The 15,651-nt window shown below is 43.3% G+C and overlaps 2 protein-coding genes across 2 annotated transcripts in view; both read right to left on the bottom strand.

Moving 5' to 3' along the window:
- Window positions 1-1,003: 1,003 nt before the first annotated feature.
- On the bottom strand, window positions 1,004-10,595 carry TSFM (Ts translation elongation factor, mitochondrial). Its single transcript, XM_042782205.1, has 6 exons — window positions 10,539-10,595; window positions 10,064-10,255; window positions 8,428-8,556; window positions 6,450-6,572; window positions 3,469-3,556; window positions 1,004-1,407 (listed from the first exon to the last, which is right to left on the bottom strand). Exons 1-6 carry the CDS (start codon window positions 10,593-10,595, stop codon window positions 1,004-1,006), a joined length of 993 nt encoding a protein of 330 aa, XP_042638139.1.
- A 1,956-nt stretch (window positions 10,596-12,551) lies between these two features.
- The window catches only part of EEF1AKMT3 (EEF1A lysine methyltransferase 3), an 11,301-nt gene continuing 8,201 nt past the window's right edge, over window positions 12,552-15,651 (bottom strand). The window contains exon 3 of the mRNA XM_007950060.1: window positions 12,552-12,943. Within this exon, the coding sequence (XP_007948251.1) occupies window positions 12,552-12,943 (392 nt within the window). The remainder of the gene's footprint in view (window positions 12,944-15,651) is intronic.

Below are 15,651 nucleotides of genomic sequence, written 5' to 3'. Positions count from 1 at the left end.
AAAAAAAAAAAAAATTTGCTAACCCCAGTGTGTGATGGTTTTGTGTTAACTTGGCTGAGCTATGATTCTAACTGGGAGCTCTGGTAGTGTAGTGCCTAAGGCACCTGACTGCTAACCAGAAGGCTGGTGGTTCAAACCCACCAGCCACTCCTCAGAAGGAAAGTTAGGCAATCTACTTCCATAGTGATACCGCTTGGAAACCCAAGGAGGGGTCGCTATGAGTCAGGTCCAACTCGACAGCACATACCATGACTCTAACTGGTTTAGCTGTTCCGATGTAGTCATAACTCATGAAGAGACCTGATACAATCACCTCCATGATGAGATCTGTATGAAGAGTTGTAAGGGTGTTTCCTCAGGGGTGTGGCCTGCTTCCAATATGGAAGCCCTGGCAAAGATCTCTGGCCTTCTGCTGGCTCTGAAGCCTGCATCTGGCTCATCACTATCTCCAGTTCCTGGACTTGTACCAGTGGCCTGCCGTATTGCCTGCTGATCTTGGGATTGTTGCCTTCACGGCCTGAGCCAACAATCTGCCATTTTCCCTGCCTATCTTGGATTTGTCAGTCTCTGAAGCCAGCAGCCTACTGCACTGTCCGCCCACCTTGCGTTTCTCAGTCCCTGTAGCTGCGTGAGTGAGATAAAACATTAAGTTTCACGTTTGACCCCCGACTTGGGACTTGCCAGCCTCTACAACTGCATGACCTATTTCCTTGAGATAAATTTCTCTATTTTTTGAATTTATTTTTATATACAAGCTTTACTGGTTTTATTTCTCTAGAAAACCCAGCGTAAGACAATGTATTACCCAAAGAAAAAGAAAACATGATTCTACCCTCTTTATTATATAAACAGTTTTATTTAACAATTCTACCCATGACATACATAATTACATTATAAACTGATAAATGAATTCTAGATTTGAAGAGGCTTAGGAAATAACCTTTTTGCAATGATGTCCAGAGACAAAAATGAACATTTCCTCTTGGCCAAAAATCTCCGGGACCTATTCAACCTCTGTTGCCTCGTCTTCACCACATTCAAACCGCACAAAGTCTACTACAGACACCCCCTGGGGCTGCACATACTGTCCCAATGTGATAGAAGGATCCAGCAAATATGGCTGGGAGAGCATCTTGGTTTCCGCCTCTCCCCCAGGCTCATCGTCCAGGGAACCGACAGAGAGAGGGGCCATGCCCACCACATGCTGCCCAAGGCGGCGACCAAGGTCTTCAAGGTTTGCTTTCTGCTCAGACGTCTCACAGACAACCAGGGCGCCATACTTCCCCAGCACCAGGTTGTGGAGCAAGGGGCTATGTGTTGCTCCATGGACATAAGAACCAACGTAGAACCCAGATGGCACCTTCACCCATGCGGCTCGTTTAAGGGTCATGTTTTCTCCCAGGCTCCCTATTGAAAAAGCAAAAACAAAAAACCAACACACCACCAGAATACAATGCCTGTGGTGGTACTAAAACATGCACCAAGGAGGCCAAATCAGACAAACAGTCCTTCTGCACCTCGATTTGCTGTAAGACGGAGAGACACCACTTTTCATTTTTGTTTAAAGAGAAAAAGGTCTGCATGGCGGTGGGCGCTGCAGAGTACCTTCACTGAGCACCAACTCTGTGCCAGGCACTCTGGTATTTAAAACATGGTTGTGGTGTCACAGAGACCCTGCACTCAGGTCTCTCTTCTGCCTCTTACTGGCTATATGACTTTGGTCAAGTGACTTAATGATATAATAACCCAATTTACTAATTTAACAAGCTTGGTTTTCTCATCTGTAAAATGGAGATGATACCATCTACCTTCCAGTGTTACTGGGAGAAATAAACAAATATGTAAAAGCATTAATTACAGGGTCTGACACACAGTGGCATTCAAATGCCAACCATTATTATTACATTAATTACAGAGAGCTTTACTCATCTGCCCAAGGTTATATAGCTAATGAACGGCAGAACTAGAATTAAAACTCAGATCTGACTCCAAAGCAGTTAAGTGCTCCCCCACCCAAATTACTATCCCTCCCCTATACCCCAACAATTGCCACAGACAACACTTGACCACCCCCGTATCAGGAAAAGGTCCACACAATTAAAAGCCCCAGAAAATCTATGTCATCTGATAGTTGCACTCTCCTCTCATCAAAAACAAAAAGGTAATACTGTCAGAGTTATTTTTAAGAACCAAAATAGACTCTGGTTTCCCTCTAAAAAAAGTCCTAATATAACAAAATGGAGAATAAACAAAGGGCCCTGTATTGTCTATAACAGGCATGAATAAGGCATATCCAGAACCAAAATGAAACTCAAAGCAGCTACCCAATAGTTAATTCCCAGAAATTGAGAAGACTAAAGCACCTAGTTCTTCCAGAATTTCTTAATAAGCCTCCATATACTGCATCTGCCTGGTTTCTCATCCATGACTCACTGAATCATCATAAATACTGCATGATCTCATAACAACAGAAGTAATCCCTTGCCTGGAAGCTTCAAACGAGCAGTTAAATTCCCAGAAAACTCCAACCCCTGGTCTACTTCCCTTTATCCATCAAGGACACTGAGGAAAAAAGGAATATCCCACTAGTCTCACCACCATGATCTAGATATGTGTCCTACAGCCAGTGGGCTCTAAGAGAATGGACCTACACAAAATCTGTTGTTGTTGTTATTTGCCATCGAGTCGGCCCCAACTCATAGCAATCCCTCCTTGGGTTTCCGAGGCAGTATCACTACTTCCGAGGAAGGCTGGGCATTCCTACTTCCGTAGTGATACTGCCTCGGAAACCCAAGGAGGGGTCGCTATGAGTCGGGGCCGACTCGACGGCAAATAACAACAACAGATTTTGTGTAGGTTCATTCTCTTAGAGCCCACTGGCCGTAGGACCCATCTAGGACCAGGTTAATTAATTAATTAATTATCCATCTATTTACAAAAAGAGGTCAAATTCCTAAAAACAGTGCTCTTATATTCTCCTGGGCCCCTTCATAAAGAAGGTAGAATGACCTTCAATGCACTAATTCTCCTAAAGTGTATCACAAGGTAGCCAACTGAAGTCAAAGAGCCATCCCTGCATCTTTAGCTAAAGACATGCTTTGTTTGGCCAGCAAAGTGATGGCCTGCACACAGTTGAAAATAATTTTAATTGCAAACAGCTAAAAATTGGGAGATTTTTACATACAAATCTAAGTTTTTTGAAGAAATTTGAAATTCTAACAGCACCAGGACCCATTTCCCCGATGATAATAATTACCTCGGGATTGGGTACGGCTGCCTCCAGCAGCAGAGCGTGAGCTCCTCAGGGTGCCCACTGCTCCACAGCATCTAAAATACAGCCTGCTTCTCACATCTACACTGTCTAAGCCTTACAGGCACAAGAGCTTGTAGTTCTTCATCTAGATTGGGAGGAACACCAAGGGATGCAGCCTTTAATTGCCAGTTTCCAAAATCCTTACAAATACTCACCAATTGCTAGGGTCAACTGATCCTTGAGAGAACCTTCTCTGTCAGGTCCTGCTCGAAGTTCAGAGAGCTCAGAGGAATTCAGAAAGCCCTGCACGCACAAAGAAAACAACCATGAACCGGTTATGCACTACTCAAATGATCAAGATAGTAAGCAAAAACAGCTGCCATTTCTCAGAAAATGATTTAAGATGACTAAGTACAAATTGATGATATTTTCATTAAACCAAGGATGTTAAAAATTTATAAAAGGTCCATTTTTGCAAACATTGTATTATACCACTGACCCACCCCTAATTCTACGCCACTTCCATTCTTCAGCCTAACTTTTTAGAACATAATTTCCTAGAAATCAGGAACAATACTTTCATACCATCATGAAATATTAATGCTAGAACATTTGTAGATTATTGGTGGCAATGTAAAATGACACAAACTCAATACAGGAAAATTTGACAACATCTAACAAACTCATATATACAGTTATCCCTGTAACCCCATTTCTAAAAATTTACCCTGAAGACACACTTGCAACAATATAAAAGTAAATAAGTAAAGTTATTCATGGAGGCATTATTTCTAATTGTAAAATACTGGAAATAACCTAAATGCCCAAACCAAGGAAGAGACTGGTTGAATAAACCACAGCACAGCCACACACAATGGTGTACTATGTGCTGAAAGGAAAAAGAGGAAGATCTCCATGAACTGCTTTGGAGTATTTCCAGAACATACTGTTAAAAGAAAAAAAACAAATTAAAACATTATATACATATTATGTCACCATTTGTATCAGAAGCATTTATGTATACACTTATTCTTAAAAAAAGAAACACTGAAAGGATAACTAGAAACCAGTGAAGTTGGTTATCTACAGGAGTGGGTAGGAACCAGTAGAAGGGGGAGAAGACCAAAAACCCACTGCTATTGAGTCAATTCTGACTCAGTGACCCTGTAAGACAGAGCAGAACTGTCCCACAGGGTTTCTAAGGTTATAAATCTTTACAGAAGCAGACTGCCGCATCAGCGGCTAGTGGGTTGGCAGCTGAGCGCTTTAACCACTAAGCCACCAGAGTACCTAAGAAGAGAAGAAAAAGTAGTAAAACTTACCTACTTTTTTTTTTTAATAGTTTTAAATTTTGGAACTTTGCTAATGTTCTGTATATTCAAACTATAAAATTAACAAGGATATGGAGAAAAAACTACAACAGACTAAATTCATGATTCTTAATTATATTTCAAATGAATAACACTACTTCACAGAGGGGAAAAAAAAAAAAAAACTAAACCAAATAACTTTTAACAGAGTCCTTTGATCACATACCTTCAATATAAAGACAAAAAGAACTACAGAGAAATTTTTCAATTAGTAAGTTTGTTATTTGCAGTGGCCAGGTGTAGCAACTCTGAAATAACTGTGTGCATATTGTAACACTGAATAAATGGAAACATACCAAAGTTGCTAGCAGCCAGGCTTCTCACCAAGCAAGGAAGACAGAACAATAGAAAGGGGGAAGGGAAGGAAGCAGCCTGTAGTGCTGGGTTGGAATTGAAGCAAACATGCATAACACACACCTTCTAGTTCTGTCTGCTCAAACAGCAAAGAAGCAATACCCAGATCTTGGTTTCTAATACTATTCCCCCAATGCCATTCCTCAGAAAAGTGTCAATTCCATGGCTGGGACAGGAAAAGTACAATAAAGCCCAGAATATGTCAGAAAGTTAGGAAATGCTCAGTAAATGATGAGAACATATCCAACGGACACACCAGTCAGCTTTACCAGGCTCCCAATAGCCAAATCCAGGGATAGTCTGAGCATCCAAATATTAACAAACGCTGACTCTACAGAAAGAGTCCAGTGGAATTCATGGTAGGACTATGGCAACTTTTCCATAAATCTGAAAATTTTCAAAATAAGAGTTTAAAAAAATCCAAACTAAAGATCAATGAAGGGAGAGATGACTAAAAGGGACTAGAGTACCTTGTTACAGATAATGAAACAGAGGCCCAGAAAAGTAAGTGAATGGCCCAGAGTTGCAAATAGAGTTATTGGCAAAGCCAAGACTAGAATTTTTAGTCATCTACTCAACACAATTCTAAAAAATAATCTCATTACAGTTTTCCATTTAATATGACTACTTAATGCCATTAACAATTACATTTACCAAGAGATCACAAGAGAAGGATAAATAGGAGAGAAAAAGGTGATAATAGTAACATTATTCTGAGTCACAGGTTCATTTCTGCCTTGACAATAAGGCTGAATCAAAGGCAGACTGACATAATCCTTCCCTGGTTTTCTATAAACCAAACCCAAACCTACTGCCATCGAGTCGATCCCAACTCATAGCAACCCCCACTGGGTTTCCGAGGTGTAAATCTTTACAGAAGTAGATTGCACAGTCATGCTTTCATGGAGTGGCTGGTGAGTTTGAACTGCCAACCTTCCAGTTAGCAGTCAGACAGCTTAGGCACTGAGCTACCAAAGCTCCCTGGTTCTTCTACAGACAGTGCTTATTCTCCTATATCGCCTTACCTGATCTCTCTACTGAGAAGCCCTTTCTCAGACCTTTCCAGATTTCTGATCATAAAGCCTCAAATGACTTCACCTAATTTGGCTGAACTCTATCCCACTGCCATTCATTCACTCACTTAACAAAGATTTACTGAGCCCCAACTAAGGGCTGGGCCCAGTTCTCTTTCACTAGAGATACAGTGATGAATGCAAATTGCCCTTATGAAGCTTACATTGTATTTAGGAAGACAGATAATATACAAATAAATAAATACACAATATATAAGCACTATAATAATAATAAAGAATGAAAAATGAGGGCATCCCTCTCTGAGGAGGCCACATTTAAGCACAGACACGAATGAATGAAGTAAGACATGAGAGTATCTAAAAGAAAAAAATTAGGAACAGCAAGTGCAAAGACCTGGAACAAATTCATCATGTCTGGAACCAACCCGCCAAACTCACTTTACTGTATGTGAAGAGTTGATCCTTTAAGCTCTGACAATGCAGTAAGGTTCCAATGGCCACTTGCTGGACCAACTGTTGGAATTTTGAATTTCTGGAAACAAAATCTGTCTCACAGTTTACCTGTGGGAACAAATTGATGCTGCTGTATCAGTTGTTTACTGACAGTTTCCAAAAATGCCTTAAGAGTAAACCCAGGTAAACAAGCTGCAGACTCAACAAAACAGAAATAAATGACACTTGAATTTCAAAGCCTCAACTCCTCTTCTAGCTTGAGGCCAGAAATTCAATGAGGTTATTACTGCTATGGCAATGAGTTAGCAATGACTTGCTCATTCAGAAGACAGTTCCATAATGTCCCTGAAGGACTCACAACAAGTTCACCACCTGCCTGTGGCTGCATGGCATCATTACTTTATTCTCTAGTTGCCTCCAACTCCAAATCATTTATTTATTTTTTAATTTTTATTTTAATTTGGGTGAAAGTTTACAGAGCAAATTCACTTTCCATACAGCAGCTCACATACTTTGTCTCATGACACTGACTAAAATTTACCACAATGCAACAGCTCCCCTCCCATTTCCTCCCAATAGTTACCTCTTCCTTGTGTCCTTCCCTCCCGTGCACTCCTGCCCCCGCCACTGTCTCCCTGTACATACACAGCCCTTCTATTCCCACATGACTGATCTCTCCAAGAAGTGTATCTACCTATTGTAAATGTTCAGCTCATATGTCTGTCTTTTTTTGGCTAGAAGCCACAGGAGTGGATTCAATTCCAGACCTAAAGGGCAACTAGGGGCCATAATCTCAGTGAGTGGTTCCATCAGACCAGCAAACCTGGTCCTTTTTTTTTTTTAAATGATTTTGAGTTTTGTTCCACATTGTACTCCCACTCTATCCAAGATCTCTTACAGAGATCTCCCTCTGAGTGGTTGACAGTGGCAGCTGGGCACCATCTAGTTCCTCTGGACTCATAGACATACAGGCTGAGGATCACATGGTGTACCAGTTGATTGGACTATTTCCAAGTCTTTCGTTTTCTTCATTTCTCCTTGCTCTGGATAAGAAGAGACCCATCATTGCATCTAGATGGTCGCTTGCAAGCTTTTAAGATCCCAGTTGCTACTCACCAAAGTAGGATGTGGAACAATGTTTTGGGTAGTATGTTATGCCAATTGAGCTTGATGTCCCCTGCACCTACAGTCTTGAGCCCACAGATCCAACAACTCACTCCCTCTGGGTAGCTGGCTGTGGCCAAGAAGTGACTACAACCTTGCACCTTGTCAGCTCTACTATATACCTGGGAATTCTTACAGAACATACAAATACACTTATAGAAATACTGTCTGCCAACCCTATACATGGTCTTGGGCACACTCCCCCCTGCATAGACATACCTAATAGTTCAGCCTGTCTACCCATCTAATCACCTGTAGATTGATGCTTACCTTCACTGACAACACAGTACTGTACGTGTAAAAGGGTTCACCTTTGTTGTCTGTACCTCCCATGCACTCTCTCTGTCTTCCTCTTCCTCAATGCTACTGTGTTCATCACTCACATCTAGTACATTGCTCTTCTCTCCACACCACTTTTGCTATTAGCGTGCTTATCCACTTCTCTCACTCTAATCACATCTGATTCATCACCAATTATGGCCCCTAAACCTCCTCTCCATCAACAAATTAATATAATTCCTAGTTTTAAACTCTACCTGCTCCAATAAACAATCAGTGACAAGATATAAGGAAAGTAAATTCACTGCTAGGAGTAGTTATTCTAGACTGCTAGCCTTTTTCTCATCAATACACCTATGCATTTCTCTACTTAAATGAATCCATAGCTAATTACTGAGGTCACACAAATTTAATTCTAACTACCTTTATGGTTCTCAGACATCTTTTAGAATGCCCAGTCTACCCAAAAGCCTTACCCCTGAGACAGCTATTCCTGATATCTAGAATTTTGACAACTCACCTCTACTAATACTGTTGTGTTTCCTTCCTGAAGCAACCCAATCAAGCCTTCTTTAGTCTTCCTCCCACGGAGTTTAGCAGCTTTGCTCCAGCCCTCCTTCTGGGCCTGCTTGTGGAGCCAAATCTCTGCCTACAAATTGTAAAGAAAAAGGACAGATGACAAAAATCACAGAATTCAGATCTGGATGAGAATCTATGCTCAGGTTTCCTGATTCTACTAAATTCTACAGTAGAAAAGAATTTATCATTTATTTCAGTCTACCACTAAAAGCCAAATGCCAGCCATTGTACCTGGTGGTTTGGGTAAGTTTAATCTTCAAAACAGCCCTAAGGTGGACCAGTTTTGTAGTTCTGATAGAGCCTGATGGAACCACAGAGACTATGGCCCCTAACTGCCCTTCAGGTCTGGAACTGAACCTACACATGTGGCTTCCAGCTAAACAAAAGACAGGTATATGAGTTGAACATTTACCTGAGGTAGATACACTCCTTGGAGAGAACAATCATGGGAGAAAGAAGGGCTATTTATGCATAGGGAGACAGCTCAGGGGGCAGGAGTGCATGGAGGGATGGTGTGATAGTTAAGTTTGTGTGTCAACTTGGCTAGGCCTGGTTGAGTGGCTGAGCAGCTGGATGTAGTTTTCCATGATGAGACTGGTAATCAACTCCATGGTGGAATCTACTATGAGCAGCTGAGTAGCTGCCTTAGGGAATGTGATCTGCTTCCTGTATATAAGCAGAAGCCTTGGGAAATGGTCTCTAGCCTATGGCACGCTTGGACCCTTGTCCAAGCATGTAGCCTTGTCATTGTTCAGCAGCCTGCCATGCCCTGCCGACCTGGGAACTTACAATGGACTTGAATTAATGGCCTGCCGTGTGGTTTGGTAACATTGGGACTGTGCCACTTTACTTATTGACCTTGGGTTTGTTAGCCTCAGCAGCCAGTGAAGAGCCTCCAGTTTCAGTGTGCTGGGAGCAAGAGGCAGAGCTGAAGCCCAAGGTCGAGGGGCTTTCACACAGCCTCTAGAGCCTGGCACTTTGAACTAGGACTTAAAGCCTCCAAACTATGAGAGAATAAACTCCTGTTTGTTAAGACCATCCCATTTGTGGTATATTTTTGTCAGAGCAGCACTAGGTAACCAGAACAGATGAACACAGGGAAGAGATAACTATTGGGAGGAAGTGGGACAGGAGCTGGTAATCGTAGTAAATGTCATGAGACGAAGTGTATGTGAACTGGTGTATGGAAAGTGAATTTGCTCTGTAAACTTTCACAGAAATCACAATTAAAAAATAAATAAATAAAAAGTCCTAAGGTACACATAGCAGTATCTTCATTTAAGCTAAAAACATTACGAGAAAAAAAAAAAACATTGCAAAACTCTGGAGGATTAAGATGTCTAAAGTCACAGGGTCTGTGTGAAGGCACCATATTTGAGACTTGGCCATCTTTAATTCCAAAGCTTACACAAGTCCTCTCCACAGCAGGAAAGTCTTGCACGGAATGATCTTAAGTCAACTGCTCCCATTATCAGGCAAAGCCAGAACTTCACCTAGCGCTCGGCCCTTATGGGTCAGAGGGCATCAGGCCTTCGGTTCCCTAGAGTGGGAAGTCGGGGCCTAGCACCCTGCCCTACCTCCTCCACCACACACACCTCTTTGAGATCCCCGCCACAAGTCTCCAGCGCTTTCTTGCAGTTCACAAAGGAGTAGCCCGTTTTCCGCCGGAGCTTCATGAGCAGCTCCTTGCTGGAAGACGAGGCAGCCAGCCAGGGCCCAGCGTGAAACGTGTGCCAGGGCTGGGGCGGCTGAAGCAGAAGGGGCCCCGCCTGGAGAAGGCAAGAAGATAGGGATGAGAAGCGAGAACCAACGAGAAGCCCTCGGGGGTGGGAAGCTCACGGGCTGGGAGGGGATCTGAGGCTGAGGCATGGGAAGTGGGAGAAGGGCAGCTCACGGGGTCTGGACAGCGAGGAGGAAAGGCTGTCGGAGTAACATGGGATGGAGTCGGATGAGGGCCAAGTGAAAGGAAGGGTGCGCTCCGAGCGCACGGGAGAGATCTGCAGGAAACGGAGGTCTGACTCAACAGTCGGTACCAGGGCCAGGACCCCTCACCGGGCGCCTTCCGGCCCGCGCCACCAGGCAGAAGCGCAGCGACCGCAGCAGCAACATCTCTTCAGGTGCCTCACACTCCACTGGCCGGCGCAACAATGAGAGACCGGCCTACGGCGTGACAGCGGGGCCAAACCTCTCCACACGAACGCGCCAAGCGAGGATGGCACCACCTACCGGCAGAAGGGGCACAGTCACCTTTCCCACTTGGGTCTACTGACACCACATTTCATTAGGAAATTTACCCGCCACAGCCAAAATAGCAGAAGGCATGAGATAAAGTTGTCACAAAATGATAACGATACAAGATTTTTAGGTAACGCTCTACGTTTCTTTATTTCCGCTGTGCTTCATTCATTATCCATTTCATTATTATTATCCATTATCCATTTCTGATTCACGACAAACTTGTGAGGTAGGCAGAGGTGCAGAAATTTGTCCACGGTTCCCTAGGGAAGTAGAAGTGAAGTCTCCTCAACACAGTAAATATAAGTTGAATAAATAATATTTATTGAGCACCTACTGGCAACTGTGCTCAGCTTCAGAGGATTGTTGTAAGCTGCTGTCAAGTCAATTCCAGTTCATGGCAACTCCATGTGTGCAGAGTAGGACTGCTCTGTAGGGTTTTCAAGGCTGTGATTTTGGAAGCAGCCTTCCAGAAGACCTGTTCTCCCAGGCACCTCTGGGTGGGTTCAAACCACTTAGCAGGATTAGAGATGAGTAAATCACAGCCCTATCTTCCTAGGTAACCTGACAGTGAGAAAGGCAGGAGCAGACAAATGACCACACAAGACTAGGTAAATCCTGTAGGATGAACAAAGGTAAGGGTTCCAAGGGAGAAAAAAATCACATCAAAATGGGAGGCTCAGGAAAAACTATTTTCAGGAAAGAGATGATATGTGAGAGGAGCTATGAAGACGAATACAGATTTTGACAGATAGAAATAGCCCTTTCAGGCATGAGATCATCATAAAGAACAAAGGAAGAAGTCAGGAAATCTTGGTGTGGATTTAGGAAAAAAGAGGAAACCTTGTGTAATCTGACCAGAGGTTCCAATACATATAGGAGAAGAACAGGACATGGAACAGAAGGGTATTTGGAATCACATGGGGAAAGACCAAGTACCAAGCAGAGAAGCCTGCTTTTGCTTATATAGGTAGCAAGAGCTAATCAGAGCTGGTTTTGGAAGATCACAACAGTTTGTAGAATGGCTTGGAAAGAATAGAGGTAGGTAGTCTAGAGATGGGGATGTGATCTAACTGGAAGGGCCACAGTGAGAACAGAAAAGAGGTGAAGGCAAAGCATATTAGGACAGAAGAAATGATGGGGTTGAAAACTTAAAGAAAAATCAAAGAGAAGAATCTACTACTCAGTCCAATGTTCTTCTTCATGGCATGATGTTCTATGATCAGCGCTCCAGCTCCGAAAAGGATGAAGTAGCTACAGTCCAAAGGACAGCTCTGTGCCTAACCCCAGCTACAGTGCTGGGAGGATTGATACAATTAGAGCCATGGTGCCTTCCTGACAGACTCCATCTCTAGAAGTGAAAAATGGATGTTGTGAGGCTTCTTTCTTCTCAGGCCCAAGGGCAGTTACCTGAGTTCTTTGGATGCAGAAGAGATCTTTAATGTTCATTTCTTTCCCTTAAAAAAATCCATTCAGCATAAACAGATAAGTGCAGGACTGGAAGTTATCAGTGTCCATCTATCTATAACTACTGATCTCACATCCCATCTACCTCCCACCTAAAAACTGTGGACGCTCTCCCACTCTCCTCTGAGAATAAGAACTAGGAACCTCTTTTGTGCTCTAAAACCAATACTACTAGGGTCTTAGACTCTTAGCAAGGAGGCATCTCCCTGCATCTCCCCAAGAATACTTAGGGAACAAAGAGAAAAGGAGGAAAGAGAGAAAGGGTAGGAAAATCCATCCTTTTTGGTCCCCACATTTATGGGTCTGTAGATATGGCAATTCCTTCATTAGGACAAAGGGTTCAGAGAAGCAGAGGGGGTAATATCAAGCAGGTCTTGGTCCTCTGTGTCTGGCCCTATAGATGTTGACATTCACGTCCTCATCCCGCTGAACCAGCTCCAGTTGGAAATGCTGTGGAAGAAGGTGCTGAAAGAAGCTCTCTGTCCCATGTTCCTCTCTCATCTTGGAGGCCAGATAGATGGTGCCATGGGGCCCGCACAGGTGTTGAAGGGTCCCCAACAGCAGTGGGAAGGTGTGCTCCAGGTACACAATATCAGCCCCCAGAACCAGGTCATAGTCTCCAGGGAAGACATGCTGGTCAATCCCCCAGGACAAGGCGCAGACCTGGGCCTGACCTCCAGCTGGCACATTGGCCTGGACGTTGCCCTGGATCTGTTCTAGAGCCAGGGGCAGGTCAGTGATGGTAACATTCCCCCCTGAGAGAGAGGAAGGAGGAGAAATGCAAGTCAGAGGGACCAACCAAGGGTTTTAGGCTCCTGCCTAGAAGGTCCAGAGACCTGAGAACCCAGAGGACAATGTCTTGACAGCTCAAAGTCCATACTTAGGATTCTAGTTGCTCTAACCTTCACTTCACCCATGCCATTCTCGTTACTCCACATTCTACAACAACAACATTCTTGGTGAGTTAATCTTCAACCTCTTTGCCCAATACACAACAATCACACATCAGCAGAAGCCTGGGCAGGACTCAGCAGGAGATGGGCCATGTGCCCATCTCCACCGACACAAGCCCAGCCTGCACGAGTCTGGAAAGCTTCCCAGAAGATGTGACCTAAGCTGAGTCCTGAAGGACAAGTAGGAGTGAGTCAGGTGGAGCTTTCCACACAGAGAAGAGCAAGTACAAAGGCCTGGTGGTGAGATAGCATGTGCATTCAAGGAAGGCTAGATTTTAGAGAATGTGGAAGAGGGAGAGAGAAGTGTCAAGACAGGAAATTAAACAGGAGAGTGACTATGTCATGCTAAAGAGATTGACTAGATCCAGAGAGAAATGGGCTTTAGGGGTAGAGCAGGAGGTAAGAGATGATCATATTGGCATTTCAGAAAGCTTCACCTATCTAATAAAGATGTATTGAGCACTTTCTAGATGCTGAGAATACAGTGGCAAGTAAGAAAACCTCAGCTTTCCTTGAGCTTCATTCTCCAGGTAGAGATACAGTAGATACTGTAAAGGTAACAATTTAATCATAATCATGATAACCATTACAAAAAGAGAAGTAGGAAACACTAAGCATTCATTCATTCATTCATATTTATTATGTGCCTATGATATGTCAGGTACTTAGAATACATCAGTGAGCCAAGCAGACAAGAATCCTTCCCCACATGGAATCTAGTGGCAAGTAATGGACCATAACATACAAACAAAATTTTAAAATACCCTGTACATCAGATGGTAGTTAAGTGCTATGTTGTTGTCGTTAGGTGCCATCAAATCTATTTTGACTCATAACAACCTTTTGTGACAAAGCAGAAGTGCCCTATAGGGTTTTCTAAGCTGTAATCTTTACAGAAAATCACCAGATCTTTCTCCTGTAGAGTCACCAGGTGGTTTCAAACTGCCAACTTTTCAGTTAGCAGCCAAGCACTTAACTGTTGCACCACCAGGGTTCTTGACATAAGTGCTATGATGAAAGATAAAACAGGAAAGAGGAGTAAGAAGTTCTTGACAGATGGAGCAGAGAATGAAATTTTAAATTGGATGGTTAGGGAAAGTGTCACTGAGAAAATGATGTGTGGGCAAAAATCTGAAGGACATGATGAAGCAAACCATGTGGATCTCCCAGGTCAAAGTGTACCAGATGAGGGACCAGCAGCGCAGACTCTGAGTCAGGAATGTGCCTGGCAGGCTTGAAGAACAGTAGGCAGGCCAGGGGCTGGAACAGAGTGAGGGGGAGAAGTGTAAGGGCCAGATCATAACCAAGAAGGCCTTGTCAGGAGAATGTGAGAATTTGGGCTTTTAGTCTGAGGCTGTTGGAGAATGTTAAGTGGAAGAATGGCACATGTTACCCTGTGCTTTAAAAGGATCACTCTGGCTGCTATGATGAGAGCAGACTGCAGAGGAGCAAGGACAAAAGCAAGAAGAGCAGTCAGGAGGCTGCGGCTCAGTAAGAGATGATGGTGGTTTACACTTGGGCAGTAGTAATAGCTAAGAAGTGGCCAGATCTCAAATATATTTTGAAGGTTGAACCAACAGGATTTGCTAATAGATTGGATATGAGATATTAGAAAAAGAGAAGTTGAGGATGACTCCGAGATTTTTGGCCTTACCCACTAGAAGACAGAATTGTCATTCATTTATATGAGGAAGACTGCAGGAGGAGCAGATTTAAGCAGGAACATCATGGGTTCATTTCAGAACATGTTAAGTTTGAGATATCCATTAGACAACCAAATGGAGATGTCAAGTGGATTGTACAAACAAGTCTGGAGATAGAAACGGGAAAGGCATAGGGTCATCAGTATAGAGAGGGCACTGAAAGATGATGATGAGATTGCTTGGGAATGAGTGTAGATAGAAAAGGGAAGGAGTCAAAGGTCTGCTTCTGAGGCCCAAGGCACTCAAATTTTTGGTTATGAAAATGAAAAGGAACCAAAAAAGGAGACCAGAAAGGAGAAACCAGGGAGGAAGGTAGAAATCAGAAGTGTGGTGCCCTAGAACACAAAGAAGTGTTTCAAGGAGAAGGGAGTGTCGAATGTTGCAAAGTCAAATAACAGGCTGATAACTGACCCCTAGATTTAACAAAAGGAGGGCATTACTGACCTTAACTAAAGAAACTAGAATGGAGGGAGTATGATGAGACTCAAATCTGATTGGAAAGGACTGAGGAAAGAGGAAGACAAGAACTAGAGACAGCAAGTATTAACTCTTCTGAGGAGTTTTTTGCAACATAAAGCAGAGAAATCAAGTGTAACAAGAAAGGAATGTAGGATCTAGAATTTTTCCTTATAGGAGAGATTGCAGTATACGTGTTATATTGTTGTTGTTGGTATGTGCCGTCAAGTTGGACCCGACTCATAACGACCCCTCCGTGGGTTTCTGAGGCAGTATCACTACGGAAGTAGATTGCCCCATCTTCCTTCCGAGGAGTGGCTGGTGGATTTGAACCGCCAGCCTTCTGGTTAG

This window comes from Orycteropus afer, unplaced genomic scaffold (genome assembly GCF_000298275.1).
Source record: "Orycteropus afer afer isolate SDZICR_OR568_19922 unplaced genomic scaffold, OryAfe1.0 scaffold00261, whole genome shotgun sequence".
Classification (NCBI taxonomy): Eukaryota; Metazoa; Chordata; class Mammalia; order Tubulidentata; family Orycteropodidae; genus Orycteropus; species Orycteropus afer.
Note: the sequence above shows the minus strand (reverse complement) of the source record. Positions and strands in the feature narration are given on the sequence as shown.